The sequence below is a fragment of the Podarcis erhardii genome (assembly GCF_964252035.2).
Source record: "Podarcis erhardii genome assembly, chromosome: 15".
Taxonomy (NCBI): Eukaryota; Metazoa; Chordata; class Lepidosauria; order Squamata; family Lacertidae; genus Podarcis; species Podarcis erhardii.
The window spans coordinates 9,087,599-9,100,875 of NC_138505.1; the positions used below are offsets into that span (position 1 = coordinate 9,087,599).

Consider the following 13,277-nt stretch of genomic DNA (forward strand, 5'->3'; position numbering starts at 1 on the left):
ATTTCCGTGCGCTGCTCTGGTTCGCCAGAAGCGGCTTAGTCCTGCTGGCCACATGACCCAGAAGCTGTACGCCGGCTCCCTCGGCCAATAAAGCGAGATGAGCGCCGCAACCCCAGAGTCGGCCACAACTGAACCTTTACCTTTAACTTAAAAACACAGACATACCCGTGTGCAGCTAACCCCACACAAAGGCTCACACAACTCAAACACATACACTCTCTCACACTTAAAGTCATACAGTGGTACCTCGCATTAAGTACTTAATTCATTCCGGAGGTTCGTTCTTAACCTGAAACTGTTCTTAACCTGAAGCAACACTTTAGCTAATGGGGCCTCCTGCCGCCCGCCACGCCGCCAGGGCACAATTTCTGTTCTCATCCTGAAGCAAAGTTCTTAACCTGAGGTAATATTTCTGGGTTAGTGGCATCTGTAACCTGAAACGTCTGTAACCTGAGGTACCACTCTTGAGTTCCCACACCAGAAGCGCAGCCATACAGTACAGGAAAGGAGTGTTGATACAGATTGTACAACCGTGGCTTATTCACTCATAAGAAGAACCCCACTGAATCAGTCCAATGACCAGTCTACTCCAGCATCCTGTTGTTACAATGGCCAGCAAGATGGTCCATTGGGAATCACACAAGCAGGACCTGAATCACTCTGCCTGTGATCTCCAGCACCTGGCATTCAGAGGCATGAAGCCTCCAACAGAGGAGTGACCACTGGCCAGTAGCAGCTGATAGCCCTCTCATCCATGAATTTGTCAAATCTTTTAAAACCATCCAGGTTGGTGCCCATCACTGCCTCCTGCCAGAGGGAATCTCATAGTTTAACTACAAAAAGAAGTTCTTTCTTTTCTTCAGTCCTGAATTTTCCAACATCAGTGGATGGAAGGATGACGCACACAGAACTATCATCCTGTTACACACACTCTCTCTCTCACACACACACACAGACACAGAAAACGATGCATGTAGGCTTCAGGAATTATTGTGCAGGTACCCAGAATCACACTCATGGGACCTCTTGCACATGATCAAACCTATCCATTCTGCATGCTTACTGTACATACTTGACCACAGCGAATACCTTTTCCTACAATAAACAGGGAGGGAATCTCTCCCCTTCCACCCCCACTTTCTGGTTCTCACACACTACAAGGTGGGAAGTATATAGTTCTCTCCAGTGGCCTGTGAGCGCTCCAGTTGGAGAACAGCCTTTACCAAAGGTGTCATGGGCTTTGACGACACTCGAACTCAGGACGCAAGGGAGAAACGTGGTAGGAGGAAGGCACGCTTGGCAAATCCACACCATGATCAGCTCCCGCCCGGAAACCAATGTCCCCACCGTGGAAGGACGTGTGAATCCAGAATTGGCCTCCACAGTCACTTACGGACTCATTGTTAAAACTGTGTTTATGGAAGACAATCTTACTCGGCTACGAGGGATCGCCACAGAAGAAGAAGAAGATATGCATATACTGTAACAGATTCCGCCTGTAGCTGGGTGGTAGAGTGTTTGCACTACATGCAGGTTCAATCTCCAGTATCTGCAACTAGGGTTGGGAATGAGCTACTATCAGTTGGAGCCGAGTAGACACTACTCAACTATAGAGACCAGTGGTCTGACACAGTATAACTGAGTGTCCCATCAGTGAAGGGCCTTGGTTTAGTGTTAGAGCACCTGTTTGGCATGTAGAAGGTTCCAGGTTCAATCCCCGGCATCTCCAGGTAGGGCTGGAAACATCCCCTGGGGAGCCCTTGGGGAGCGGCTGCTGGTCATTGTAGACTATTGGACTACTTGGATATTGCTCAACTGCCTTGGTGTATCACATCATGAAATTTCTGCCCATTGAAGCAATTGAAATGGGCTGTGCTAGCTGATTTCTAATTGTATCTCAGAATTAAAATGGTAAGGCAATAGAATACAATACAATAAATTTAAAAAGCAAGCTGGTTTTTTTTTTAAAAAGCCTTATTTATAGCCACATCAGATAACTGACCCACCCACTCCAGGTTCTCAGAGGGTAAGCACACTCTCTGAACTGTCTACTGTAGTGGGTTTTTGTAGCTTACTTAATGACACAGTCACACGGATGGCAAATGCCATCCAAATACAATTTCATCCGGCGCTCTTTTTTATTATATGAGTTTTTGATCTGCTGTTTATGTCTTATCTTGTGATGCTGCCGTGTTGCCTCTTCTGTACAAGTTTCTTCAGGTATTTTTCTTTATACCTTTCATCTCCTTACCTTATACCTGAGCGTGCTCAGTTCCTTTCCTCTTTTGTTGACTCATTGGAATACCCTGCCTGTCTTGTTTGTTATACATTTAATAAAATAATTTTAAGAAGGAAAGAAGGAAAGAAAGAAAGAAAGAAAGAAAGAAAGAAGCAGTAAAAAGGCAATTTGAAACTCAATATACATATTTAATGCAGCAATGCCTCGGATCCCCTGAACAAAGCCTGCTAACCTTTGGCAGTGCACAAATCACAGCTTGGGAGCCCCTGATGTAGACAACACTGAACCGGATGGACCAGTGGTCTGACTCAGTATAAGTCAGCTTCCTACGTCTCTTTCCCTCGTGTATGCATTTTTCTTTATCTCTCTCCCCCCTGGAAGGACTCCCCCCCCCCTCTCTCCCATGCTCATCCAGACTTGCACAAGGCGGGGCAGAGGGTCTTTACAGAGCATTAAGACTTTGTCTCTCCCACTCCCCATAGCCGTACCTTTATGTCTGCGCGACAAAGGAAATAACACACACACACAGAGAGCCATCTAAATACAAGCAAATATCTTAGCCCTTTCTTCCATCCTTCAGATTTCTACTCTCCTCCATATCCTGAATATACACCAAGCAACGCGCTCCATCAGGAGGGCTCGGTATAGGCCAGTCCTAAGGATGCCGGCGTGGTCCTGTCCGTCTTCACCTCCGAGCTTCTGAGACACTCGCTTCCGCTCCCCTGCGCTGGGAAAAGGGCAGCTACCTCCCCCCCTCCCCGTCCTCCGCCTCTAGCGGCAGACGGCGGATGGGTCCCCGCGGACCTGGATCGGCCCGTGTGTTCCGGGGACGTAAGAGCCAGCGCTCGCCAGCTCCTCAGGGGTGGCCTCTGCGTCAAGGGGAGCAGCCGGAGCCAAGGCGCTGGATAGAGAGAGAGGACGCCAAATGTAGCGAGAGCCTGGAGCATCCTGGCACTTGCCTCTCTCTCCCTCCCCCCTCGCCCTCCCGAGCATCATCTCGGCCCCTTCACAGGTTCTCCTGCGCATCGCCTTGGCGAGCCAGGCGAGGTCGAGGCGTGGGTAGGTTGGTAGGTGGGTGAGTGAGTGGATGGGGGCTCCCGGGTTTTTGCGCATGGCTCTCCGGCGGGGCTGACGGTCCGTTCAGCACCAGGGACAGTGGCAAAGCGCTCCAGCACCACGGAGAGCGCGCCGTTGCCCCGAAAGAGGAAGCGCCGGCTTGGACTTCAGCACCACGGACAGCGGCCGAAAGGTGGGGGGCGACTTAGAAGGAACTTGGGCTGGGTTAGAGATTGCGGTGCCCCCCCCCAAACAACTCAGAGAAGCCTCCATTCTCTGCAGTCTCCCCACCTCCACACACACACACACCTACACCTCATTCAATCCTAGGAGCTGCCGGAACCGCCTGCACCACTTGGATTGTAACCCCCCCATATTGGAGGGGGTGTGTGGAACGCGTAAGGACAGAGGCAATGTCTTTATTTTGAGGGAGAAGATTCCTCGCCCACCCGCTTCAATGGCTCTTCTGATCTGCCTCTGCCTTCTTGGGATCTTGAGAAGTAAGTGTAATCCCCTCCTTTCCCTATAGCGTTTAGGGCTCCCTTTCCCCCAAGACTAGCATCCTATCTAAATGAAAGCAGAGGCTTTGTTTAGAATCAGACAGTGCGCCCTTTCGGCTTCGTAGGGAGGGGAGCCGCTGCCGGTCGCGAGTACGAGCTTCTATTTTTATTGTGTCTCCAAATGATGCTCTTGAAAAATACGTCAGTTACTCAGCTGGGCAGAGATTTGACAGGCCGCCGATGGCTTAGCGTGGAAGCCAGATCGCCCCGTCCAGCTCCTGCCTAACCAGTACTTAGGGTGGGCAAGGCGACTTCCATCTCAACAGGCCAACTCATGCTGAAGTTTCCCTCTCCTCAAAAAGAAAAAAGGAAAGGGGGAAAAACGGGAGGGGGGAATCTGGGAAGGTCATTTATCTGCCCATCCTCCATCCGAGGAACCGCACTAGGCAAGGCGAAAGAGGCTGCGGAGTGGGGCAGCAGGATGGGGGCTGAGATTAGGTTCCCCTTAGGCACGACTGTTTACAGCTGGAGGATAGCCCCAGGGAAACTCTATGGGACTGGCTCTGTCTGACAGTCCAGTTAGCTCCATCTGTCTTCCAGCAAGGGGCAGCTGCAGGAAAGTTCATAACCCCAGGCACGATGACGATGAGAGAGAGAGAAGGAAACAAGAAGAGAGGGAGAGGGAGAAGGGGAGAACCAGCAAACGCCGGAGGATCTTCTGAGTGATATGAGGATGGAGGAGAGGTTGATAGGAGCACTAGATGGTGATCTGGCGGTTATTGGCTTTGGTGGCTGGTGCTCATTGGGGCTGGTGGGGCGGAAGGCAGGGAGCCCGACAGTAGGCGGAGCCAGAGCTAATGACAGGCAGAGCTAACTGATTATAGTTTTGTCCCCATCCCCCTTTTCCCTGCTGAGTTCTGCAAGGGGCATCACTGAGAGTAAGGGTGCCAACAGGCAGGGCCAACCCCGGCCTGGTTATGAGTCAAAAGGCAGGCAGGTGGGGGCACACTAAGCTTGGTGGGGCAGTGCCCTAATTGACCAGCCTCCACTGGGTATTGGGTTCTTGCAAGACTTCTATGACAGGACAGTTGTATGGCAGTTGCAGACAGTGTTGAGTAGGGGATGGGAGTTTGCAGTCTTCCTGACATCGCTGGACTCCAGCTCCCACTATCCCTGGCCAGCCTGGCTGACAGTCGGGGTGATGGGAATCATTGTCCAACCAAGCCTTGATGGGCACAGGCTCCCCACTCCTGCTGCAGAAGGGGCCCTTTACTAAGTATCTGAATGGTGCAGTTGCACAAGCTGAGCTTTACAGGCCTAGAATAATTTGGCTGTTACTGTGATGGGTTTCTTTTAATACATAATGTTTACTTGTGGTTTTTTTTAATTGCAAACTGTTTTGAGGTGAATTGCAGGGGGAGTGAGATATTCATTAAAAACAAAAACAAAAACCACCCCACAATATTTAAAATGAGGGATCATCCAGAGAGGGTGGACTCTCTCAAGGCAGCAGGTTTAACATCTGGGTATTCTGCAGCTTCCAGTAGAAAAATTAGATGCCTTATAGATACCCTCCCCTTATAGATGCCTCACACACAACATTTTCTAGCTAATGAAATGCCCAAAGTCTTGTTCTCCATGAACACGATCCATCTCCTATTGTGGAGTAGAGCAACCTTGACACTGGATTCAACAGAGAAGAACCCTGTGTGTCCATCAGACTGTCTTAAACAAAGCCACAGAGCAGAATTCTTTACGTTATTTATTAGATAAGGAATGGGGAATGTCTGGTTCTCCATAAATTCTTGGACTCCAACTCCCATCAGCACCAGCTAGCATGGCCAATGGTCAGGAATGATGATGAGCTGGAGTCCAGCAACATCAGGAGGGCCAGAAGCTACCAACCTATTTCCTAGACACATGTCCCAACCCGTCAGGGATCACATATTAAATGCACATGCGGCCATCCAGATGTTGTCAGACTCCAACTCCCATCAGCGCCAGGCAGCATGGCCAATGGTCAGGAATGATGGGAGTTGAAGACCAGAAACACCTGGAGGGCCGCATGTTCCCCCTACCTGCTCTAAAAGGAAATCCAGCCATTTCTCTTAACAGGAAATGCCTATTTCAAGGGATAGTGCTTTGAGGGAGGAGTGGTGGAAGTAGAGAGAGAAAAAGAGAGAGAGAGAAACATTTCACACTACATTCTCTTCAACATCACATCACTCCTGATCTTATAAACTTCTGTCACATTCCTGAGGAGGATCATACGATTTGCAATGCCTGTTCTGGCAGGCAAATCCATTCCGTGTGTGCATTGTAGAAGGGCAACTTAACATCCTTTCCTCTCTCATGCATGCCAAGAGGAATCACAGTTAATCATGTAGTTGGGTGTATGTGTGTGTGCTGTATGTATAGTTAACTCTCGGAGGGAATTCCAGTCCTGTCGCGCAGGAGAGCTGCACAGAGCAGCAGCAGCGAGGAAGACGGATGAACCACAGATACTTGTGAGTTACCGCTAGCCTCCAGCATCCAGACTCCAAAGGACTCCAGGGTCCCTGGTGGCTAAGCAGCTGAGTCCATTGCCAGCTCATCCACAGGTACCATTCCCCACATCTCTGCTACAGCACCGCCCCTCCCACCCGTCAATTAGGGGAAATAACATTTTACCTAGTCTGCTCTGCAAGATTGCCATAAGGATTGCTTTAAGTATGCAACAGACTTTGCTCATGTGAAATATGCTATACATGTATGAAGCAACAGCAAGCGTCATCATTGCAATGTTTACCCAGTCAGTCCAGTGTCCTTCCAGATGTTGCTGAACTCCCCATCAGTGCCATCCTGCCTGACCAGTGGTCAGGGATGATGGAAACCAGAGTCCAGTGGCGTCTAGAAGGCCACAGTTTCCCCATTCCTGAATAGATCAAGGTTATTTGTTTCTATGTAACTACTTTTAAAAACGTGGCTGGTTTTACCAATGACCAGTAGGTGAGTCTTCATAGACACACTTCTCTGTCCTCTGTTCAGCAAGGAAGAAGCAGAGGTCAAGGACACATTATTTGTTGTTTAGTCATTTAGTCGTGTCCGACTCTTCGTGACCCCATGGACCAGAGCATGCCAGGCACTCCTGTCTTCCACTGCCTCCCGCAGTTTGGTCAAACTCATGATGGTAGCTTCGAGAACACTATCCAACCATCTCGTCCTCTGTCGTCCCCTTCTCCTTGTGCCCTCAATCTTTCCCAACATCAGGGTCTTTTCCAGGGAGTCTTCTCTTCTCGTGAGGTGGCCACACTCCAGTAGAAGCTACCCTCAAACTAGGAGAGGAAATACAAACCACCCCATCATGGTCCTTCAAACACCCCATACTGGCCATAGGCCAAATAACAAGAGAGAGTCTCTTGAAGACCCTCCAAAACTACTTTTTTAAAAAATGATGTGAACAACATAACTACCCCTCTCCTCTGGGATGTAATGAAAGCAGTTTTCAAGGGAGCTTGTACAGTGGTACCTTGGGTTACAGCTTCAGGTTACAGACTCCGCTAACCTAGAAATAGTATCTCGGGTTAAGAACTTTGCTTCAGGATGAGAACAGAAATTGTGCAGCGGCGGCGCGGCGGCAGTGGGAGGCCCCATTAGCTAAAGTGGTGCTTCAGGTTAAGAACAGTTTCAGGTTAAGAACAGACCTCCAGAACGAATTAAGTTCTTAACCCGAGGTACCACTGTATATAAAAAAAGGAAAGGGACACTGCATGGTGTCTCCCTTGCATGCAGAAGGCCCTGGGTTCAAATCCTAATAAAATTTCCAGATAGGGTTGGACAGCCTTGCAAAGCCCTGTCTAGTGTAGCATCCTGGTCTCTCAGTGGCTATCTGGATTCCTGCAGGAAGCCAAAAGGCAAAGCGTAAAGGAAAGAGCCTTTCTCTCACTGTTATTCCTGTTGTTGTTGTTTAGTCGTTTAGTCGTGTCCGACTCTTTGTGACCCCATGGACCAGAGCACTCCAGGCACTTCTGTCTTCCACTGCCTCCCGCAGTTTGGTCAGGCTCATATTTGTAGCTTCGAGAACACTGTCCAACTATCTCATCCTCTGTCGTCCCCTTCTCCTTGTGCCCTCCATCTTTCCCAACATCAGGGTCTTTTCCAGGGAGTCTTCTCATGAGGTGGCCAAAGTATTGGAGCCTCAGCTTCATGATGTGTCCTTCCAGTGAGCACTCAGGGCTGATTTCCTTCAGAATGGATAGGTTTGATCTTCTTGCAGACCATGGGACTCTCAAGAGTCTCCTCCAGCACCATAATTCAAAAGCATCAATTCTTCGGCGATCAGCCTTCTTTATGGTCCAGCTCTCGCTTACATACATCACTACTGGGAAAACCATAGCACATTATAACCAGGGGGAAAACCCCAAGCCAAGCAGGGTGAGTGAGGGGTGTGGCATGGGAGGGTGTGCAGGTTGAGGAGGGTCTCAGAGAAGCCCCGAGGGATGCGTATGGCCCCTGGGCCCATAGTTCCCAACCTCTGCTTTAGAGGAGACTCGCTCCTGAAGACAAGAGGTCTTTACAACTCTTCTTTCTCTCTTTCGCAAGGATGGGGAAGTTGGGGCCATCTGGACTCCAACTCCCATCAGGCCCAGGAAGTCTGGGATGATGGAAGCTGTAGTACAGCAACATCTGGAGGTCCTCAGTTTCCTCATTTCCTATGTTAAAGAGAGAGAAATATTGGATTCACATGTAGAGCAATGAAAGGAAGACGGAGTAGAGAAGGGTGCTGAGTGACAGGCAGGTCTTCTGTGAGCCTCGAGGGGTCTGGGCTGTCCTTGCATGACTTTCCAAACACCACTGCTGAAATCCCATAAACATATCCATATGATTTTTCGGATCTCTTTCTGCCTCCATTCTTTCCCCCACCCACCAAACCCCAGTCCCTATGCAACAACAACACATGACTTCATGGGCAAGCTTGCACCATTCATTATGCATCGGGTGTGATGTGTTATGAAAGGAAGCAACATATGAATCATGGACCACTCAGCCAGTGGTTTCCCCCACAGCTCCCATCTTCCAGGCACAAAACACAGTGATCTCATTTCTCTAATCTTGTCGCCTCTGCTGCCAATGTGCTATGAGTGCCATCGCTCAGTGGTACACAATCTACTTGATGCAGAAGGTCTCAGGTCCAATCTCTGGCATCTTCTTTTTTTATATATAATATTTATTAAAGTTTCAAAAAAGTTACAAAAATCAGAGGGGGGAAAAAAGAAAAAGCAAACAAAAATACAAAATACAATAAAATAAAAACAATTAAAAACAAACCAACTTTTCCATATCTTGTCTTTCATTTACTTGTTTCCCTGACCTCCTCACACCTCCGTTTTTCGTATTCTAGTTCATTCGGTTATTTCAGCAAATCCTTTCCATTTTTACTTTTATCTTACTAATTTATCTTAATATATTATAACTTTAAATTCTCACCTGTTAATAATCCATCTTTAACTACTCCTTTATAACATTACTACTGAAACCACATAACTTCATTCCAACATCCTTCTAACATTCCTTAATTTTACAATATTTCTGTATTATACCGTAAACCAACTGACCGACAAACATATCTACATGCCTCTAGCTACCATCCCAAACATACCAAACAGTCCATTGTATATAGCCAGGCACTACGTTACAGCCGCATCTGTTCCAATTCTACTGACAGAGACTCTCACCTAAGAGATCTACAGCAAACCTTTTTAGAACTAAAATACCCAACAGATGAAGTTAGACAACAGATCAACAGAGCCAGACTGATACCCAGAGAGAACTTGCTGCAAGACAGACCCAAAAAAGAAAATAACAGAACACCTCTAGTCATCACATACAGCTCCCAAGTTAAAACAGTACAACGCATCATCAGAGATCTACAACCTCTCCTGGACAATGACAGTTCTCTTTCTCAAGCTCTGGGAGGAAGACCTTTCATTGCCTACAGACAGCCACCCAGTCTTAAACAACTCCTAACCCACAATAATACTACAACCAGACCTAACACAGACACTGGCACCAGAGCCTGTAATAAACCCAGATGCCAACTTTGCTGCCACATACACCCGGACAACACCATTACTGGCCCCAACAACATCACACATACCATTTCGGGACTATTTAATTGCTCATCGTCTAACATTGTGTATGCCATAAAATGCCAACAGTGTCCTTCAGCTCTCTATATTGGACAAACAGGCCAGACCTTACGCCAAAGAATAAACGGACATAAATCGGACATCAGGAATCACAAGACAGAGAAACCAGTAGGAGAACACTTCAATCTCCCAGGACATTCTATACAAGATCTCAAAGTAGCTGTTTTACTACAAAGGAATTTCAGAAATAGACTGGAAAGAGAAGCTGCTGAATTACAACTTATCACCAAACTTAAAACAATGGAAAAACCTGGCCTGAACAAAGACCTAGGATTCTTATCTCATTATACATGACAAAGCCATTTTTCACCTTTTCACCCCTTGCTTCCTCCTGTAAGACCTATTGCAGTCGTTAAGAGTCGTCAACAGGCTCATCACAGCTATCTGCCAATCACCCATTCCTACCACCCTTCTGAGTAATACCCCTCCCCACCTTCTCACTATATAGAAAGGTCTGGAAACTTCTGTTTCAGTGTATCTGAAGAAGTGTGCATGCACACGAAAGCTCATACCAAGAACTGACTTAGTTGGTCTTTAAGGTGCTACTGGAAGGAATTTTTTTGTTTTGAATATTTCTGTAGATAGTCTTTAAATTTCTTCCAATCTTCTTCTACCGACTCTTCTCCCTGGTCTCGGATTCTGCCAGTCATTTCCGCCAGTTCCATATAGTCCATCACCTTCATCTGCCATTCTTCCCAATCCCTGGCATCTTCAAGTAGGGTGGAAGAAGGCCCCCTGCCCGAAATCCTGGAGAGCTGCTGCCAGTCTGTGTAAACAGTACTGAGCTAAGGTGAATCCAATGGTCTGATGGTATAAGGCAGCTTCCTCTGTCTCTATGTTTTAGGGAAGGGCCATAGCTCAGTAAAGAGTCACATCCATTGCTCTGCCCAATTTTCTCTTCGGCTCTAGCCCCAAAGGCAATCCGTAGGTAATTGCAATCCTTGAATTGATGAACATTTCCTTCTTTCTCCATTTAAACTAGGGTTGGGGAACATTCAACCCTCCATATATTATTGGACACCAGCTCTCGTTATCCCTGACTATTGGCCATGCTAGGGATGATGAGAGTAGACCACCCAGTTGGTTTAAACTAACCAGTGTTTCCCTAAGTTCTGGCATAACAAGGAACTCTGGCTAGTTTAAAAGCAGAGGTGGAACCTTCTCCACCCCAGAGGCACCACAAGAGTAAGGAAGACAGGAGCCTCTAGCTCACGCCAGCTCACGCCAGAAGCATTTAGCATTGCATTGGAAAGTGCCCAAAAGGTTCAGGTGTAAAAAACAAAAACAAGCCTTGTTTTGGGTGTGATGCTTGAATCCAGCCAAAACTGTTGAGCAGTCTGCCAAGAATAGAAGAAGCAGAGGCAGATTCCACCTTGCCAAGGCAAAGCTAGCGTGGTTTGCCAGAGTGACTGGTCATGCCCACTTGCTGCCATCTGACACAAGTAACAAAAATGGGGGGGGGGAGAGAGAGAGAGAGAGAGAGAGAGAGAGAGAGAGGTGAGCTCTTCCCTGCCCCATGAATTATAAGATACAAGTGATAGGCTACGATCAGCTTGGAAGGGTGTCACAATTGTGTGGGCTTTCTGTTGCAGTGGTACCTTGGTTCTCAAACTTAATCCGTCCCAGAAGTCCGTTCCAAAACCAAAGCGTTCCAAAACCAAGGCACGCTTTCCCATAGTAATGCAAAACAGCTTAATCCGTTCCAGACTTTTAAACACAACCCCTAAAACAGCAATTTAACATGAATTTTACTATCTAACGAGACCATGGATCCATAAAATGGAAGCAATAATCAATGTACTGTACTATAAAATAAATAAGACAGTATTGTAGATGGTAAAAATTAAAATCATTATTTTTTCTTACCTGCACCGATGATAGTCATTGTTTGGATGGGGGGCTTTTATCCATTTCCGCAGTCACACAAATCAGTCAATCAGTAGCTGAACTGGGTTCCACACAACCAAAAAAACAAATTAACCGAAAAAGCCTCAAAAACAAAAACGCAAAATATATAGCAAAAACCAAAGTGCCAAACTTAATCCATTCCAGAAGTCCGTTTGACTTCCGAAATGTTCGAAAACCAAGACGCAGCTTCTGATTGGGGCAGGCACCCCAGAAACAATAGCCGACAACCGCATTGGATGTTCGGCTTCCGGAAAACATTCGAAAACTGGAACATTTACTTCCAGGTTTTCAGTGTTTGAGAACCAAGGCATTTGAGAACCAAGGTACCACTGTACAGCTGTGATGGGAAACCTCTGGCCCACCTGATATCTTTGGACCCATCAGCCCCAGCCAGCTTGCCTAATGGTCAGGGATGATAAACGTAGTTGTAAATGATGGTTAGCTCAAAAGCTGGAATAATAAAGTATGGTTTGAGCCTGGCTTAAGAGTTTTTTTTTTTTTAAATATTATTTATTGAACATTTTCAAATATAACAGAAAAAAGAAAAGAAATAAAACATCCATTTTATAACCTTATTTTCATTAACATCTTGCCAGGACTTCCCCACCCCACCCCCTCTTGTATTCCAATTCCTTCAAATAGATTCAGCAAGTTCTTACCCCAAATTTTAAACTTATTATAGTTAACCCAATGTTAAGAATGTTTTTCCATCCCCTAAAATCGACCCCGCTCCCTTCCACGAGTTCCCCTCTTTAATATGCAGAACAGATGAAAATAAAAGAAAATAGAACAAAGAATAAAGTATAATTTAACACCCTTTGGATTCCAAATTTCCCTCCCCCCTTTCCTGGTTGCGTTCCCCAATGTCCATCAATGCCTGTTGTCATCCTGGAGATCCCACATCTAGGCCAAAATCCTTCACAAGTCCACTTTGCCATCTTTTTAATAGTCTTTGCCGTCTTTTTGATCATCTTTAGTTTCAAGCGTCCAATCTTGGAAAAGCTCTATCTCAAAAAGGTCCATTTTTTCCATCCAGATCTCTGTATTTAAGAGTAAAAACTCCAATTTTGTTTCTTTAGACCTTTCAAATCTGGATGTCCCAAATGTTCCCACTTCCAGCTTTGTCCAATTCTTGTTGTTCATGTTGTTCTTATTATTCTCTCTCCTCACTTTCCTCTAGTTTCTTTTCCTGCTCTCCTGCAAAAATGTTCCAATTCCAAAAGCTTCTAAATCCCCTACAGAGGCTTTGTTATTCAGGAACAAAACTTTACGTCAAGTCCCTTCCATTCTTCAATAGATAAATCTATTGTCTCCTTTAGTGTAGAGACCTCTGTAGACAAAATAGTGTTCCATTTCTGCAGTTTCCCAGGAGATAAAAAGTCCAAT

The 13,277-nt window shown here is 46.6% G+C and overlaps 1 protein-coding gene across 1 annotated transcript in view; it reads left to right on the plus strand.

The window, feature by feature from the left end:
* The first annotated feature begins 3,371 nt into the window (after window positions 1-3,371).
* The window catches only part of CHRNB2 (cholinergic receptor nicotinic beta 2 subunit), a 35,671-nt gene continuing 25,765 nt past the window's right edge, over window positions 3,372-13,277 (plus strand). The window contains exon 1 of the mRNA XM_081841128.1: window positions 3,372-3,795. Within this exon, the coding sequence (XP_081697254.1) occupies window positions 3,753-3,795 (43 nt within the window). The 5' untranslated portion in view covers window positions 3,372-3,752. The remainder of the gene's footprint in view (window positions 3,796-13,277) is intronic.